At 40.1% G+C, this 14,663-nt stretch overlaps 1 protein-coding gene across 1 annotated transcript in view; it reads left to right on the top strand.

Moving 5' to 3' along the window:
- Nucleotides 1-14,663, top strand: part of elp2 (elongator acetyltransferase complex subunit 2) — a 34,149-nt gene continuing 19,486 nt past the window's right edge. The window contains exons 1-10 of the mRNA XM_087835212.1: nucleotides 1-134; nucleotides 261-339; nucleotides 708-781; nucleotides 995-1,139; nucleotides 2,950-3,027; nucleotides 3,391-3,455; nucleotides 3,577-3,643; nucleotides 7,098-7,244; nucleotides 7,498-7,593; nucleotides 8,579-8,679. Coding sequence (XP_087691338.1) covers nucleotides 3-134; nucleotides 261-339; nucleotides 708-781; nucleotides 995-1,139; nucleotides 2,950-3,027; nucleotides 3,391-3,455; nucleotides 3,577-3,643; nucleotides 7,098-7,244; nucleotides 7,498-7,593; nucleotides 8,579-8,679 — 984 coding nt within the window. The 5' untranslated portion in view covers nucleotides 1-2. The remainder of the gene's footprint in view (nucleotides 135-260; nucleotides 340-707; nucleotides 782-994; nucleotides 1,140-2,949; nucleotides 3,028-3,390; nucleotides 3,456-3,576; nucleotides 3,644-7,097; nucleotides 7,245-7,497; nucleotides 7,594-8,578; nucleotides 8,680-14,663) is intronic.

Genomic DNA, 14,663 nt, shown 5'->3' with positions numbered 1-14,663 from the left:
AGATGGCGGCGGCCGTAATTGAAACATGCCATGTAGCTTGTTGTGCAAACAGGACGCCAAACGTTGTTTCTTGGGGTCGCGGAGGAACTATCGCTTATGGGACATGTAACTCGGTGGCTCTATACGACCCAGAGGTAGGACAGGCCGTCACCTTGTACTGAGAATCCGCTGTTAGCTGTCACAGCCAGCGACGAGCATGCTGAAGATTTAAATGGGCCGATATTTTTTTTATTACTCCAGTAAACTTGTTCTTTCTTTAGGAGAGGAGAGTTGTAGCTCTTCTAAACGGACACACCGGCAGAGTTAATGCGGTCCAGTGGGTTCACAGAGAGGACAGCGGTGAGTGGAGAGAATGGAGCTGATGGCTGTCAAACTGCTTGTGTGTGTGTGTGTGTGTGTGTGTGTGTGTGTGTGTGTGTGTGTTTCCGTTGTTGATCCAATGCTGCTCGTGCTGCCACAAAGGTAGCTGTTCTTTAAGAGCCTCGCAGAGGTTGCACTCGTGTTGAGCTGTGTTCCTGTCAGGACACTGTGCAGGTTAGTCACCTTATTCTGCAGCAAGCCTACAGCGAGCTTTCCAGAGACTCCTGGCACATTGAGAAACTATATTCCAAAAACGTTACCATATGCTACACAATTTATGTTTACACTAGTTGTTACTGTGTTATGTACGCCAAACCATCAAAACCGTGTTACTGTTATTGTCACAGCTCCAGAGGGTCATCTAGTCTCGGGAGGATCAGACAATCGGCTCATCCTCTGGGAGGCTCAACAGGATGGAAAGGTGAAGCACCCGCAGCACATATTGCTCATACTGTTTCTTACACCTTGCCACCTCTTTAAACAGCTAGTAAAGCAAGTGCATGCTCCCTGGAGAAATGTTTGATTCCTCTCCATAATAATGGCCATACTTTCTGAAGTGATCTCCATCATGATTTGGCAGCATATAGGGTAGCACAGGTGGATTAAAAAAATAACTAAAATGTGATGTTTCCAGTTTATCCAGTCTGTTGAGTGTAAGGGCCACACTGGTCCAGTATGTGCTGCTGATGCCATCTACGTGGAGGGCTCAAAGATACTGGTGGCCTCCTCAGCATCAGACTCCACAGTTAAACTCTGGCTCTGCTGTGATGCCAAAGAAGGTAAGAGACAAAAAAAGAGTGACTGATTCATTCATCAATTACAGTTGCTGTGATTCCTGAAATTGATAGTTACAGTACAGTTCTGCTTATATTAAACTTGACCAAAGGAATGATGTTCCCATAGAGAGGAACAGCCCCTCAGCTTGGATTTCCTGCTTAGGATGTTGAAGCAGCCCCAAGAACCCAGAGTTAATAGTCTGAGATGGCTGCAATGACCATAAACAGTAGTAAACACATAATAATATTCTGTCCTGCCACTGTTGTGTATTTGTGGCTCACTAAATAAGCTAAATACGCTTTTCCTGGAATTCATTAACTCAGGAGTCACTCCCGAGTTCCCAACAGCTAACTTCCTTTGTAACTGGAACGCAGCATAATCACAGAAGCCCGACACAAAATCAAGAGTAATTGAATTAAAAGGAGAGAAGCTAGAAGATCTTATTTCATACAGTGGATGAACTGAGGGGCTGCATCAAGACCAAAGATATGCTAAATAAGGATAATTTTGAACGATGAATCATTCAAAGCTACTGCAGTTCAGTCTGAAACAATATGGAGCTGGTTAGGAGTGTGATTAGTCAGAAGTTATGTCTTCTTCTTATGAGGCATGGCTACTCTAAAGATCCATAGTTCACTCTTCACATATTGTTTGATGTGTTTCAACAGAGATCCCTAAAGTGGTAGCACTGCATAGCGTTTACCACAAAGAAAAAACAATCATTTGTGAAGAGCTTTAAAAGAACAAAACATTTTTGTGTCTTTTAAGATTTCACAAGATATTAAGTAAATTACATGACCTGGAAACGTAGGGGGTCTACAGCCACAAGCTAGAATGCTTCAGGATCCTTTCCCCTCTATATGCCAACTATTAACTGACACATAAAATGTTAATTATTTGAGTTTATCATACTGTTTCTGATTAACTGTCTAGTAATGGCTTTCAGAGAGCATGGCAATGTTTGTAACATGATTAGCGCTGTGCTGCAAAACTATTTAGGCTTGTCATGTATGCCACAGCACTTACAGTAGACTGTCTTCATGGTTCAGTGGACTTACTTACATTTAAGAAGAATTATATGCATTTATTTGTAAAGCTTTACCCTCAAAGCTTCCAAACTAACTCACTCTTCTCTCTGATATAAATCTTAAAACTAAGTCACCATGTGCACAATAATTGGTTACAGGTACTGATCACCTTGCAAACTGAACGAGCCTCAGACTTTCCTAACGAGAGTCATAAATTCCCCTTGAACATCTAAAGGCTTCATTATCTGATTGTTCTTCTAAAGGGTAACGTGTATGTTTATAAATGTAGGTAAAACAACTTGCTGGTGATTTAAAAAAGAAATAAAAAGGCCAAATTTGAGATAGAATTTATTATACCACGTATCATACAAAGCTGTATAATTATCCCTGGTAAAAAATGTGAGCATCTTTGTGTTCCTGTCTGTCATCCATGATCCTTTCCTTGTTTCTAGCTGTCCCCCGTAACGTCTCCTCTTTGCTGAGAGTTCTCGTCCAGTTCTCAGTGCAGAAAAACATTAATGAAGCCTGACAGTTGTCGAGATCAAGCGTGCGTTTTTGTGCACTAGGCATCACCTTGGGTTATATTCCCAGTTAAGAATACAGTCTATTTCAGATCGGTGCTGTTTGAAGAGCAGTGGCTCGAAATGTACTTTCTTCATCAACGTGGGGAGACGGGGGGGAAACTTTGTGTCCACATGTATAATGTCATCTGTGTTATCTTAAATTATTTCCTGTTATTACATCATGTTTAAAGTTTAATTTCATGTATGTTTCCTTTGCTCAGCTGAGTGCCTTCATAACTTGTCCTTTGGCAGCGGTTTCATGATGGATGTCTCTCTGGTACTGTTGCCAGGCAGCAGAGGTAAGCCTAAGCCGTTCATCCATAGACATCTCTTAAGTTATGAGACACACACACTCACACATACATTCTTTTTTCCTCTCTTGTCATCCATCTCAATTTACATGACTGCTTTAGAGCCTGTAACTGAACGTCATATTCAAATATTCAAAACTCTGTCTCCGTTTGAAGTGTCTCGCGTCATTTTGCCTCGCAATTTTACACGCTTTTCTGTCTGATTCATGCTGTGCTGCTTCCTTTCCATTCCGCTTCTGTTTATAAAACCTAGATGGGGATGTAAATGCATGAAGCCTGCTGTGAGAGCGAGAGTGTGTGTGTGTGTGTATGCGCGTGCTTTTGTGACTGTGTGAAAACTTCTTCTCACAGTTCCCATATTGGCCTGTGGGGGTGATGACTCTCGGGTGCATCTCTATGTGCAGGCCAATGGGCAGGTAAGCTCGGGTTGATATTTCTTTCAGGAAATGCTCTTTTATGTTCTTTGTGTGTATGCTTTCCTTTGAATTTCCACAGTTAGAGGGCAGTGTCTGACCCTTTTTAATTCCTCTACAATAGCTGCAGAAAGCCATGTCCCTGCAAGGACATGAAGACTGGGTTCGTGGAGTGGAGTGGGCATCTACAGGTGAGTGCTAATATTTGTACACTCTTTGTATCAGCTGTATAAGAAGGTATTATCCTAGTAGAGTGTACGTGTGACACATTTAATTAAAAATAAAAGTACAGTACAGTAAGTCTTGAGCGATCTCTCACTTCATTTTATTATAATAGTTATAATAGATGCAACAATTGATTGAAACGTTTGCAATTATATATGTAAACACAGTATGTAAGGCAAACAAAGTCAGCCGTTGGTATGGCCACCTTCATTCTTCAACATAGGCTGAACTCTTTCAAGCTCTCTTGTAATTTCTTTATGTAGTTTTAGGAATATTTCAAAAACCTTCTTGAAGGACATTTAAAGCTCTTCTTTGGATGTTTGCCAAGGAATAACTTTGAAAACCTGGAAAACTATTGTTAAAGACGGCTTTGAAAAACTGGAAGTCTTTCTCCTTAGAAGCAAAATGTAAAGATCTGAGGGCTGACTAAAATGTTTTGCACAAAGACACAGTCATGCTGAATCAACATTCAGTAACAATCATTATTTTATCATTTTTAGTTATTAAAAATTGAATAAAATAATGTTTGTTACTGGTCAAAGAGTTCTGTGGGTAATAAATGTAGCTTACTAAAAAGGGACCTGTTATGGGCACCGAACGTATTAAAGAAAAAAGGACTTGATAACTTTGTGGTCTGGAGTCCCTTTATCTCTTTATTTACCCTTTTTATCTTGTTTTCTTTTTTCTGTAATGGTAGCGTTTTATCTTCCAGAGCTTGAAAAGCATGTGCTTGATTTCTCACTTATCTTTAGTCGATCTTAAGAAAGCAGGATAATGCAGTTTCTGGGCTTTGAAAGAGCTAGATAACATGTTGCTGAGTAAATGCTGAGAGGTGGGAGTAGATTTCCTGTCCTAGCCTTTAACCAATTTGACAAGAAAGGCTGACATGTGGTCTATGACCTTTGCAAATTGAAAAACAAAGAAGTGGAAAGGCAATTTTCTCCTCGCAGACCCAGAAAATGTCTAAAGCATGCATGTGGTTTCCATCTTTCCATGCTAAAGTCCAGCCTCACCATCCACTGCATTCAGACTATTTTGATAGCACCCGGTAATGCATGGATCCAATCCAGGCTCTACTAATTGTGTAACCCTCTTCAAGGGCACTTCATTACTGCACTGTTCTGACTGTGTAAAAGCTATTTCATCTCCTTAACCAGCCCTCTTCACCAGTGTCTCCTTCCTACTCACAGTCTATGACCCACTCGGTGCTGCCAAGCTACGAGCCAAAAAAGAGACAGAATGAAGTTTGTTTATATGAAGTATTCTCACAGGAATGACAAAAACCCTCTCTCTGCTGCGAGGGTAGTTAAATAAATCAGTCTGTTCTTTTATGATTCGACAGATGGCAAATTGGAGCACTAGAGGAGCAGTTTATCATAGCTGTTCAATATTGGGGTTCAGAGCATGATTTCTAGTTTTGTATTTCTCTCTTTTAATCTGTTTTTTTTCACTAGGTTTAATTATACGTTACTTTAAAATCAGCTTGACATCTGTCATGCACTAAAAGCTTTGTAGAAAGAAGTCTCACTTGAAAGGCTTTTAATATGTTTGCTATTTTTCCTCATAATTAAATGGTCAGAAAACATGGGCGTGTTTGGCCTTTTCGGAGACTGTGCAGAAACTGCAAGATTAAGATAGTGAAAGTATCATAAATTAAAAGTCAAAGTTAAAAATGACTTTGATGCCCAGTTCTCGTTTTAAAAACACTGTTGCATAAGAAGTAGTCACCACTGCGTGTCGTTTCGGCACAGTTTGAGGCGAGTAGCAAAACAAACCATGGCTGTCGTTATCATTAGTGTCATTATGCCATGATTGACAAACTATAATGGCTTCATCCTTCTTATCCCAGCATTCTGGAGGCCTTTGGTGGTAGCAACACAGGACTTTTTTTTGTTATATCTGTTTATCTTGGCAGAGATAAAAATGGAACGGTGGCTACTGCACTAAAACTAAAACACCAATGTGAGATGGGCACACTCAGGAATAGTGGCATGTGCTTTGTTTGCCACCTGTCGGCGCGTATTTGACCCGCATACCTGTGTTCTGACTGGCTACATCACACTCAGCAGCAATCTTCTCCTAACTAACAGATAAGTGATCAAAGTGAAATTAAACATCTAGCTGAGGGTTTAATGCTCATTACAAGGCTGAAAACTAAAGCTCAGTATTTAATTGTCCCACGTGGCTCAGCTTTGACCACTTTAAGCACGCTGACTTCTGTTAGAAATCAGTGGACGTTTTATTCAAATGTGCTATAATGATTTTAAATTTATGATGAATCAAATGACTGTCTGTGGGAAATTAGCCTACACTCTGCATAACTTTATATATTTTGTTTTAGCCACCAACAAGCTTCTGGCATAATTCCGACTGGATATTTGCCACTCTTCTTGGCCAAATATCCGCATTTTAACCATCTAGTTGTTGTTTTGCAGTGAAGTTGAAGAATTTTAAGGTATTCTTCCAACTTTGTTATTCCATCTCATTCCATTCCATCCAGAGCATGATGCTACCACCACCATGCTTGAGAGTTGGCACACTGTTTTTAGGCTTGAAAACCTCACCTTTACGCTGGAAACATAGCGCTTGTCGTTGTGGCCAAATAGTTCAGTCTTTGTCTTATCTGACCATCAAAACATTTTGCTTGTCCATGTGGGCAGCTGCAACTTTTAGTCAGGCTTGAAGGTGTTAACCTTGGAGCAGGGGCTACTTTCTTGGTTGGCATCCTCTCAGTCCTTTGTGATATAAAACTCTATTCACTGTGGACAGTAATGCTGGTCTTTCAGCAGTTTCCAGTTCATGAAGGGGTTGAGCCTTGATGGTTCATGGGTTGCTTCTAACCAGCTTCCTCTTTTTGAGGGTAACAGTTTGGGTCTTCTTCCAGACCTTGGCAAAGTTTTGACATGCCCAGATAAGTTGTACAGTTCTTTAAACTGATGATCGTGGAATCTGCAGCTGTTTAGAAAAGTTTCTGGAAGAGACTAGTCTAAGCCCTGACCTCAACCCTATTGAAAATCTGTGGACTACGCTTAAAAGCCGGGTCTGTGGACACCAATCCCAAATAATTTTACATTTGTACACCCAGTTCTTGTTATTTAAAGTCACGGAAGATGTACAATTATTCCACTTTGTGGAAAGAACAGTACAAAGAAGTGATGAGGTTTTCAACACGTTCAAGTATATTAACCATTAAAGTTAATGTGTCTGATCTCTCTATGTTTTTTTTGGACTGTCATTGCTTCTGTTCACACCAAAACAATACCACTATATTTCATAATACCACACATTTCATTGAAGGACATGATCTGATTAAATAAAATGATGTAAAGTGAGGATAGATTCTGCAATAGGATATTTTACAAAATACACATAATAACTTTGTAGTGAAGGTTTTTGGGTTTTTAACTCTCACTCATTCAGGTGGGGAGCTGTTATTAGCCAGCTGTTCGCAGGACTCTCTCATCAGAGTGTGGAGGCTGTGTGCCAAGTCTGGCACAGACACCCATGCAGAGGACAATCACAGCATCATCAAAATGAAAGAGGACATTTTTGAAGTGAAGGAGAGAGGTGAGTGGGCCACCCAGGCTTGATTATAAAAGGGGCGCTAATTAGCCAAATGAAGAGAGATGCTTTTTGAAGGTTTAATGGCACATGATGGTTACAGACCTGTATGTCTGTTTATACATAATTGTTTTTTTGTGTGTGGAATTTTTTCAAATTTCATGCAGTTGTTCTCGTAATCAGACACTATTTCCTGTGGAGGTTTTTTGTTGTTGTTTTTAAGCTGTTTTTTTAGGCTTCATTTGTGTTCTTTCTACAGATAAGTCCTCAGTGTATGCTGTGTCCCTTGAAACGGTGCTGGCAGGCCATGAGAACTGGGTGTATGGGGTTCACTGGCAGCCTCCTTTCTATCAAGGTACCTTGATTAAAACCTGGGAGGAAATGCCTGCTATGACGCCCATTTTTGGGCATGCACTTGCATAAATTTGCCAGTTGGTCATTGCTACAATCTATTAGTTATGTTAGTCGAAAACACAATCAGACCATTTATTTTAGATTCAGAGAAAAAACATTTCAATCACTTACTCAATTTCCACAGCTGGTGGAAGTAAATGAATTGGCTTGGACACAAGAGGCATGTTTTTCCCCTTTTGTCTTTCAGTCTTGGCTTACAAAAGCCAGCGAGAGACTGTGACATTTTAAAAGGAAAAAGAAAAATAGAAGTGTTAAAAGTTATTGACTTAATTAGTCCTCAAAGGAATGACAGATGGATGCGATAAATTCTTGCTTTAAACTCTGGTTCTCCTACATCACATTCACTTTACATATATCTTTGCTTCAGATACATAAATACAAACAATCTTTTATTTTTAATTTATAATTCAACACAAGTTACAATAATTATGATGCAGACACATGTGTCCAAACTGAAAAACACTTCATGAAATGACAGTTGCAATCTCCCTGCAGTTTGGTGGTCTTTGCATGGAAAGCAGTCGTGCCTGCAGCTATCTGTGTGTTTGGGGAGCAGAGAACTTTTAACCACAGCACCATCGTTTGTGATCTTTTCTTGTTCTTGGTGTTTGTTGTAAATAGAGAGCAGTCAGTTTGAAAAGAGCAAAACATGTTCATCAGTACTCCTTGAGTTTTTGAGCTGCACTAAAAGTAAAGAGGTCGCTGAGATTATTAAAATGATAAGTAGTTTAAAAAAACATGCTATGAAAATTTGGCTGTTCAAATAACTTGCACATGCGGCCGAGAACGAAGGATGTTGGGAGTAGGATGTACTTCAGCTTAAACGTGATAAAGATGGAGAAGCACTGGCCTAATGATCAACTGTTAAGCAATTTTTTGATCTCCATGCCTTTCCTGAAAATAGATCTCTTTATCTCCTCCTGCAGGTGGCGAGCTGCAACAGCGTCTCTGTTTGCTCTCCGCCTCTATGGACAAAACCATGATCCTCTGGGCTCCTGAGGAGGGTTCTGGCGTGTGGATAGAGAAGGTCAGTGTTGTGCATGCAGGTCCACAGAGCCTCCACACATATACAATAAGTGAATTCAGTCATTCTTGATAGTCAGCACAGGGTTTGTTCACACATCCACGGAGACTCGCACACCCACCTCCTCACTCTATTTTGGCCAGTTTTCCTTTCAGTTGCTTGTGACATGATCTGGAGCCTGAACCCCCCCCCCCCCCCCCCCCCCCCCCCTCCACCCTGCACCCTCCGCCCACAGTATCCCTTCTCCTGCTGTCAGTGCCCTTGCGTCAGTTTCCACTCTCCCTGACATTGAAGTGTCAGGAATAGAAGTGATAGACAGTGATGAAGAGGCGCTGAGCCCAGCACTGTGAGTTTAGCAAAGCCAGTGTTGTCCTCCCCCCATCCTCCCTTCTATTACTTACTCACACTGAGCCCCCCTTTTTTAACAGCCCATTCCCTAACACATCCAACAAGAGATGGAGAGGCTGCTGGTGGAAGATGTGTCATAGCCTCTGACTGCAGCACCTTTCCTATTTATTTTTTAATCATCAGTCTTTCTTTTTGACTCTTCACACCCACCTTTCATAATGTTCTCCTCCCTTTTTTTTTCTATCCCCTTCTGACATCATCTCTGGCCTCCTTTTCTTCCTCCCCCCTCCACCTCGTGTCTTTGGTGCCCAAACAGCTGCTGTTGTGCTAGAATGAGACTAAATTTAACTCAAGTGTGGATGGCAAAGAAAAAACAGTTCTCTGCCCATCTGCCCCACAGCTTTTTCTTTTTTTGTGCAAAGCCTATTCTCATGTGGTTCAGGGCTACCTCAGAGTACCTTCCTTCATACCTGACACTTACTGCATAGGCGTCTGATACAAACTACTGCCAAAGATATGCTCGGACACAGAGGCATCCCAGAATGGTGGACCAAAAATGCTCTCACACACACATCGCACTCATCCAGTTGAACAGAAGTGGCTGACCTCGTCATGGCAGGCACCTTGGCTGTGATCACATTCTGCAGTAATGAATAAGATTCCACACTTGATCAGTTGCATTTTTGCACCTTTGATCTCATCGTCCACATTCAGAGCGACGAGCAACAAAGACTACAGAAAGGAGAAAATTATAAAAGTCTTGAATCCGACAAAGGGACGATGATTAGGACCCGAAGCGAGCATTGATGTCACAAATTCTTCCCAGTATGATTAGACAAAGCAGTCAGAGGGAAAAGAAAAAGCAGCGATGGGCGTCAAGTCTAGTGCAGCCAATCTCCCTCCATAGCCAGAGCTTTTTCTCTTGATACCAAAAATAAAGAAATAGCACCCATACCTGAAATAACCTTTTTGCTGAATGTAAGAGTGCATAGCATACGAGTCTCTTCCTCTCTTTGCTCTCCCCTCCATTTCTTTTTGAGATTCAAACCTTTGAACTGACAGTTTCCTCTGCCTGCAGACGCTTTGTCACTTACACCAGAAACACACAGGTACAACAATGACACCTTGAATTGAATTAAACTCAATTTATATAATGATATGTTTTGGGGAATTAAAGGCATTTGAGTGTTTTCTCTACCCTCACAAAGGTTTTCCTTTTTGAGACTGGCATTTTTTTGGGGGGGGGATCCCAAAGAGCTAAATGACCAGCCATGTGTGCCTTAATTAGCTGTTTTTTTACAAAGAAGCGCTCCACTTCTTTACCCTGATTAGAGTAATTGGTGAGATTTAATGGAGAGCAGGGCTAGCAGTGGGATGGTTGGGGCCCACCGCTGCGTAAAGCACATCTCACTAACGAGGCACACTGGTAATTAACATCTTCAACTGACCACAGTGGGCCACCACAGCACCTCGAGGGATTATCAGTTTGTGTGTGTGTGTGTCTGAAGATAACCTTTTATTTAGACCTTGGCGTATGTATCCTCCTCAGGTTACACTTAGTCGCATGGCAGATCACAGAAAGCAACAAAGTCCAAAGTGAGTTGTGTTTTATAGATGACGCTACAAGTAGTTCATTTCATGCAAAGTGAGTCTATAGTTTAAAAAAAATCAGCAAGTCAACCGTGTCAATAATCCAAAACATGTGATTTTTATTATTTTCTTTTTGCAAAAATCTTGAGCTACATGCCGTTTCTTTAGATTTTTTCCAAGGACCCAGACTTTCTTGTAAGTTTTTAAAGAGCTCTTGAGCAATAGTTCTTCGAGGCTTGTACATGACCATTTTCATAGGAATGTGTTTGTTTTATGTTTATGATAAGCTACCTAATGTTGACCTACGAATCATTCAGGCACAAAAAAGGGCACCTAATTCGAGAAATGAACCACACATAACAAACAATGCAGCAAACAACCATTTTTAACTTGCATCTTTAGACACTTTATTACTAGCAGTCTGTCACAAAAGCACATATTCTGCCGTTACGTTAGTTGGAAAATACCAAAGGAAGAAATAAACCAAAGACCTGATAGAGGCATTTGGAATTTCTGCATCGTCTCTGTATCTGCTCTTCACTGAAGACTCATCAGAAATGGTCTCAGTGGAAAGGTGGCTGTCAAGGTTTAGGTATGCCATTAGAAAGGAGGTACAATAGTGAGTATCTACAGCCATGCTTTATCATGGGGTGGAGCTGCATTTCACCAGCATGATCCATAATGCAACACGATCAGGCTGCGCTGAAGAACAAACCAAATATTCATTTTAAAGTTTGTTAAAATGGTCGTTTCTTCCTTACGTACTGTATTTCCATGTAGTTTTGTATGTTTCATGAAATCACTGCAGCCATTTCCCATCATTCTTGAGCAAAATTAAGAAACGATAGGCGGCCCAAGACTTTTGCACACTAATGTGTTACTGAAAATTGAAAACCTGAAGAAGTTGCAATGGGTTCTGAGATGTATATCAGTTTTCTCTAAAAATGAAAGACATTAGTTTCTGTTGCTGTTGACATTATGTGTACACAAATGTTAAAGTACTAAAAAAGTGTTTTTGAAAAGAATTAACAAAGACAAAACCAAATCATAAACACAAAAAGCTAAAAAGATATTCTTTTACACAAAAACATTTTTTATCTGTACTTCCTAATGAACAACTTTCAAGTTGAAAATGAATTGCCAAATAATATTTCAAGTAATAACCCACACGTGACAGTCTGAACTCAGTTAAACACCCTGCAAACTTTATACTGAGGAGCACTGTAATAAATAGGCGGCCCTTTTCTGTTACAAATAGTGTACACGTCATTGATTCACTCTTATTCTGTCAGATCTTTTCCAAATCTTTAGGCAAGCACAAATATTCCCACACTGTAGATTATGCTAAATGTCTGCCAAGATAATTAAGAGAAGTCCATTATTGCATATGTCATGGAAATAATCCTTCACTATATCTTTTATTATATTTTACACGCATTGTATTTTTTAAAGGACTGAGAAAAACTGAAAAGCCGCTCTCACCATCTTTCAGTGTTGCTCCAAAAAAAAAAGAAAAAAAATGTGGGTTTTAATACCTGTGCTTCATGCTGAATGGGTTTTCTCAGTATGGCTAAGCTCTCTCTCTCTGCAAATGATATATACCTCCCCATTTTTACTGTCCTTGTTCTATTACTCCCAAATACTCCCACTACCCACTGTCCAGCGATAAGGCACACCACACATCCATATTGTTCCTGCTCTCATAAACAAGACAGATGACGGCTTTTTGCCTCTGCGAGTTTTTACATGATTTACGGCTGCCCCTTGTGTGCAGAATTTTAAAATCAATCTGCTTAATGTTGCATCCCGTTCTCTCTCAATCTCGGCATCTATGTTTCTTCCGGGCTGTCTCTCTTTCCTCTCTCTTACTCTGTCTCTTTCTAGATGGCTGGAAGATTGTGCCATTCAAAGTAAAGGCATGCCTTTATCGTTGTCATTAGTTCCGCTGTGTTTAAGCCTGCATACGGGCATTATTTTGAAGGTCACTGTTGACCAGTACATGCAGGCGAGAACGTAGGATGATTGAGATCCTCAGTTTACTTCCACATACAGTACACTGCCGTAGCTAAATTATGTATGTTCTGCTGATACTGTGTTTTTGCGTAGCCTCTTAAGGTCTTTGTTTGATACGCATTATTCACTGTGTGTTCTGCAGTTTGCCTCAGGTCACTGGTGACAATAAACGACCCTTTTAAAAAAAACAAAACAAAGGTTACTGACCAAGCTGTACAAGAGGGGAAAAAAGTGTGAATTTAGCAATTCTCAAATTTCCTCATAGCCAGTACATATATCATTTTAAGGCATGGGCTAATTAAAGATGGAGAGATACCTGGATGCAGAACACAGTGCTGCTGAGGGTGCAGTGTAGCACTCGAGGTTTGGTTTGACTGCTATCGATTTGAATAGATCTCCCCTTTGGGCCCAGTTTGCCTCAAGGCCCAATAAAGCTTTTAATTGTTTGAATTCTTCATGGCAGTGAGAAGTTAACCTGGTCTGCAATATGCCCGCTGTCCTTGAAGTGTACAGACTCGGTGTGTCTATCACGGTTGAAGGATGAAGGTAGTTCTCTTTTCTTGTGCGAACTAGTTGCATCACTTGACAGCTCATGGTTAAAACGGCTCCCTGTGGCCTGAATACTCTGATTAATTTCTACATTGTTTTTAAGTTATTTCTGTCACGTAATCCCACATTGAATTGTACTGATTATATAAGCAGCAGCACAATATTGTCTAATATTGTCGTCTATTTCAGGATGTAATTTAAATTTACTTTGGGTATTAATTTCAATGAATGGTCAAATTAATCCAGAATCCAGTGCAATTTATCTCTTTATAGTCTGTATTCTTGTTGCCATCTAGTTCTTGTGGAATATAAATATTTTGTTGTTGCAGTTCTCCTTTAACTTCTTATATCAAACTTGATTTACGTATTTCGCTTCTTTTCTCTTCTTGCCTTAGAATAAACTTTAAAGAAACTTAAAGTGAGTTCGGATGACCTCATAGGGGGTTTAAACAGTGAATTTTCATTTGTTTGGGTAATTGGTAACTGCACTTAAATCAAAATGGGCTTTCTGCTACAGGCAGCGATTTGAATCCACAAAATTCAATACAAAACTGTCTGTATGCACAAAGGCAAGGTGCACATGATTGGACAGGTGATGAAAATCCTAAAGGAGTCAGTCGTTTTTCTGGCCATGATTACTGGTAATTTTAAAATTGGATGTCTTTTGTACTGCGAGCTCACAGCACATGGAGGGTTTAGTCTCTATATAGCATGATGTACGGGTCACGAGCTCTCAACCAAATCCAATTTATGCAAATCTCTCAGTGTTTTTAAGCTCAAACATTTTTCATCATTATTTGTTTAATGTGATACGCTGGGCTGCAATTGCATTCATTATGTATTAGACAAATGTATTTGTTTGGGGGGGGGGGGGGGGGGGCAGAGAGTTTATGCAACTCAATTTTTATTATTTTAATTTTTAATTTCTTATTATTATTCAATGAGACTAATAAGTCCCATTTTACATAATTTCTCATCTGGCTCGCTGGCTTAATTTGTTAGGTTTTTATTTTTTTCCTGCTTCTGTCTGCTATTATGGAGTCTGTTAGTTAATAAGTCTTAGAGGGAGACTGAGAAGAGCTTTGACAATCCTAACTTCTCCCTCCCTCAACCTGTTTTGCATAAACCTCAGCGTGTAGGCTTACATAGAACCAAGAGGAGACACATGAGCTTTATGCACTACTGCATGTGAGATTGTTATATGCAGTAGGATCCTTTCTTTACGCCGCTGCTGTTTCTCTGTATGTGACACTTAATGCACGTTAATGTCAGCGATGTTTGTTGAGTCAAGTTTACTTATATAGAAATCTACATCTAAAATAATCAAATAACATATAAGCATGGGACAAATTGACGTAGTTTAAGAAAGGAAACATAAGATGAGCAACCCTCACACACAAAAGACTCACAGCTCATTCTGATTTAAAAGCCAAAGAATAAAAAAGGGTGCAGATGTGAAGAGGCAGTTTGGCAGCCACATTTTGTGA

Source organism: Neolamprologus brichardi, chromosome 22 (genome assembly GCF_056152115.1).
Source record: "Neolamprologus brichardi isolate AB-2024 chromosome 22, ASM5615211v1, whole genome shotgun sequence".
In the NCBI taxonomy this organism is placed as follows: Eukaryota; Metazoa; Chordata; class Actinopteri; order Cichliformes; family Cichlidae; genus Neolamprologus; species Neolamprologus brichardi.
This window is presented reverse-complemented; position numbering and strand designations above follow the sequence as displayed.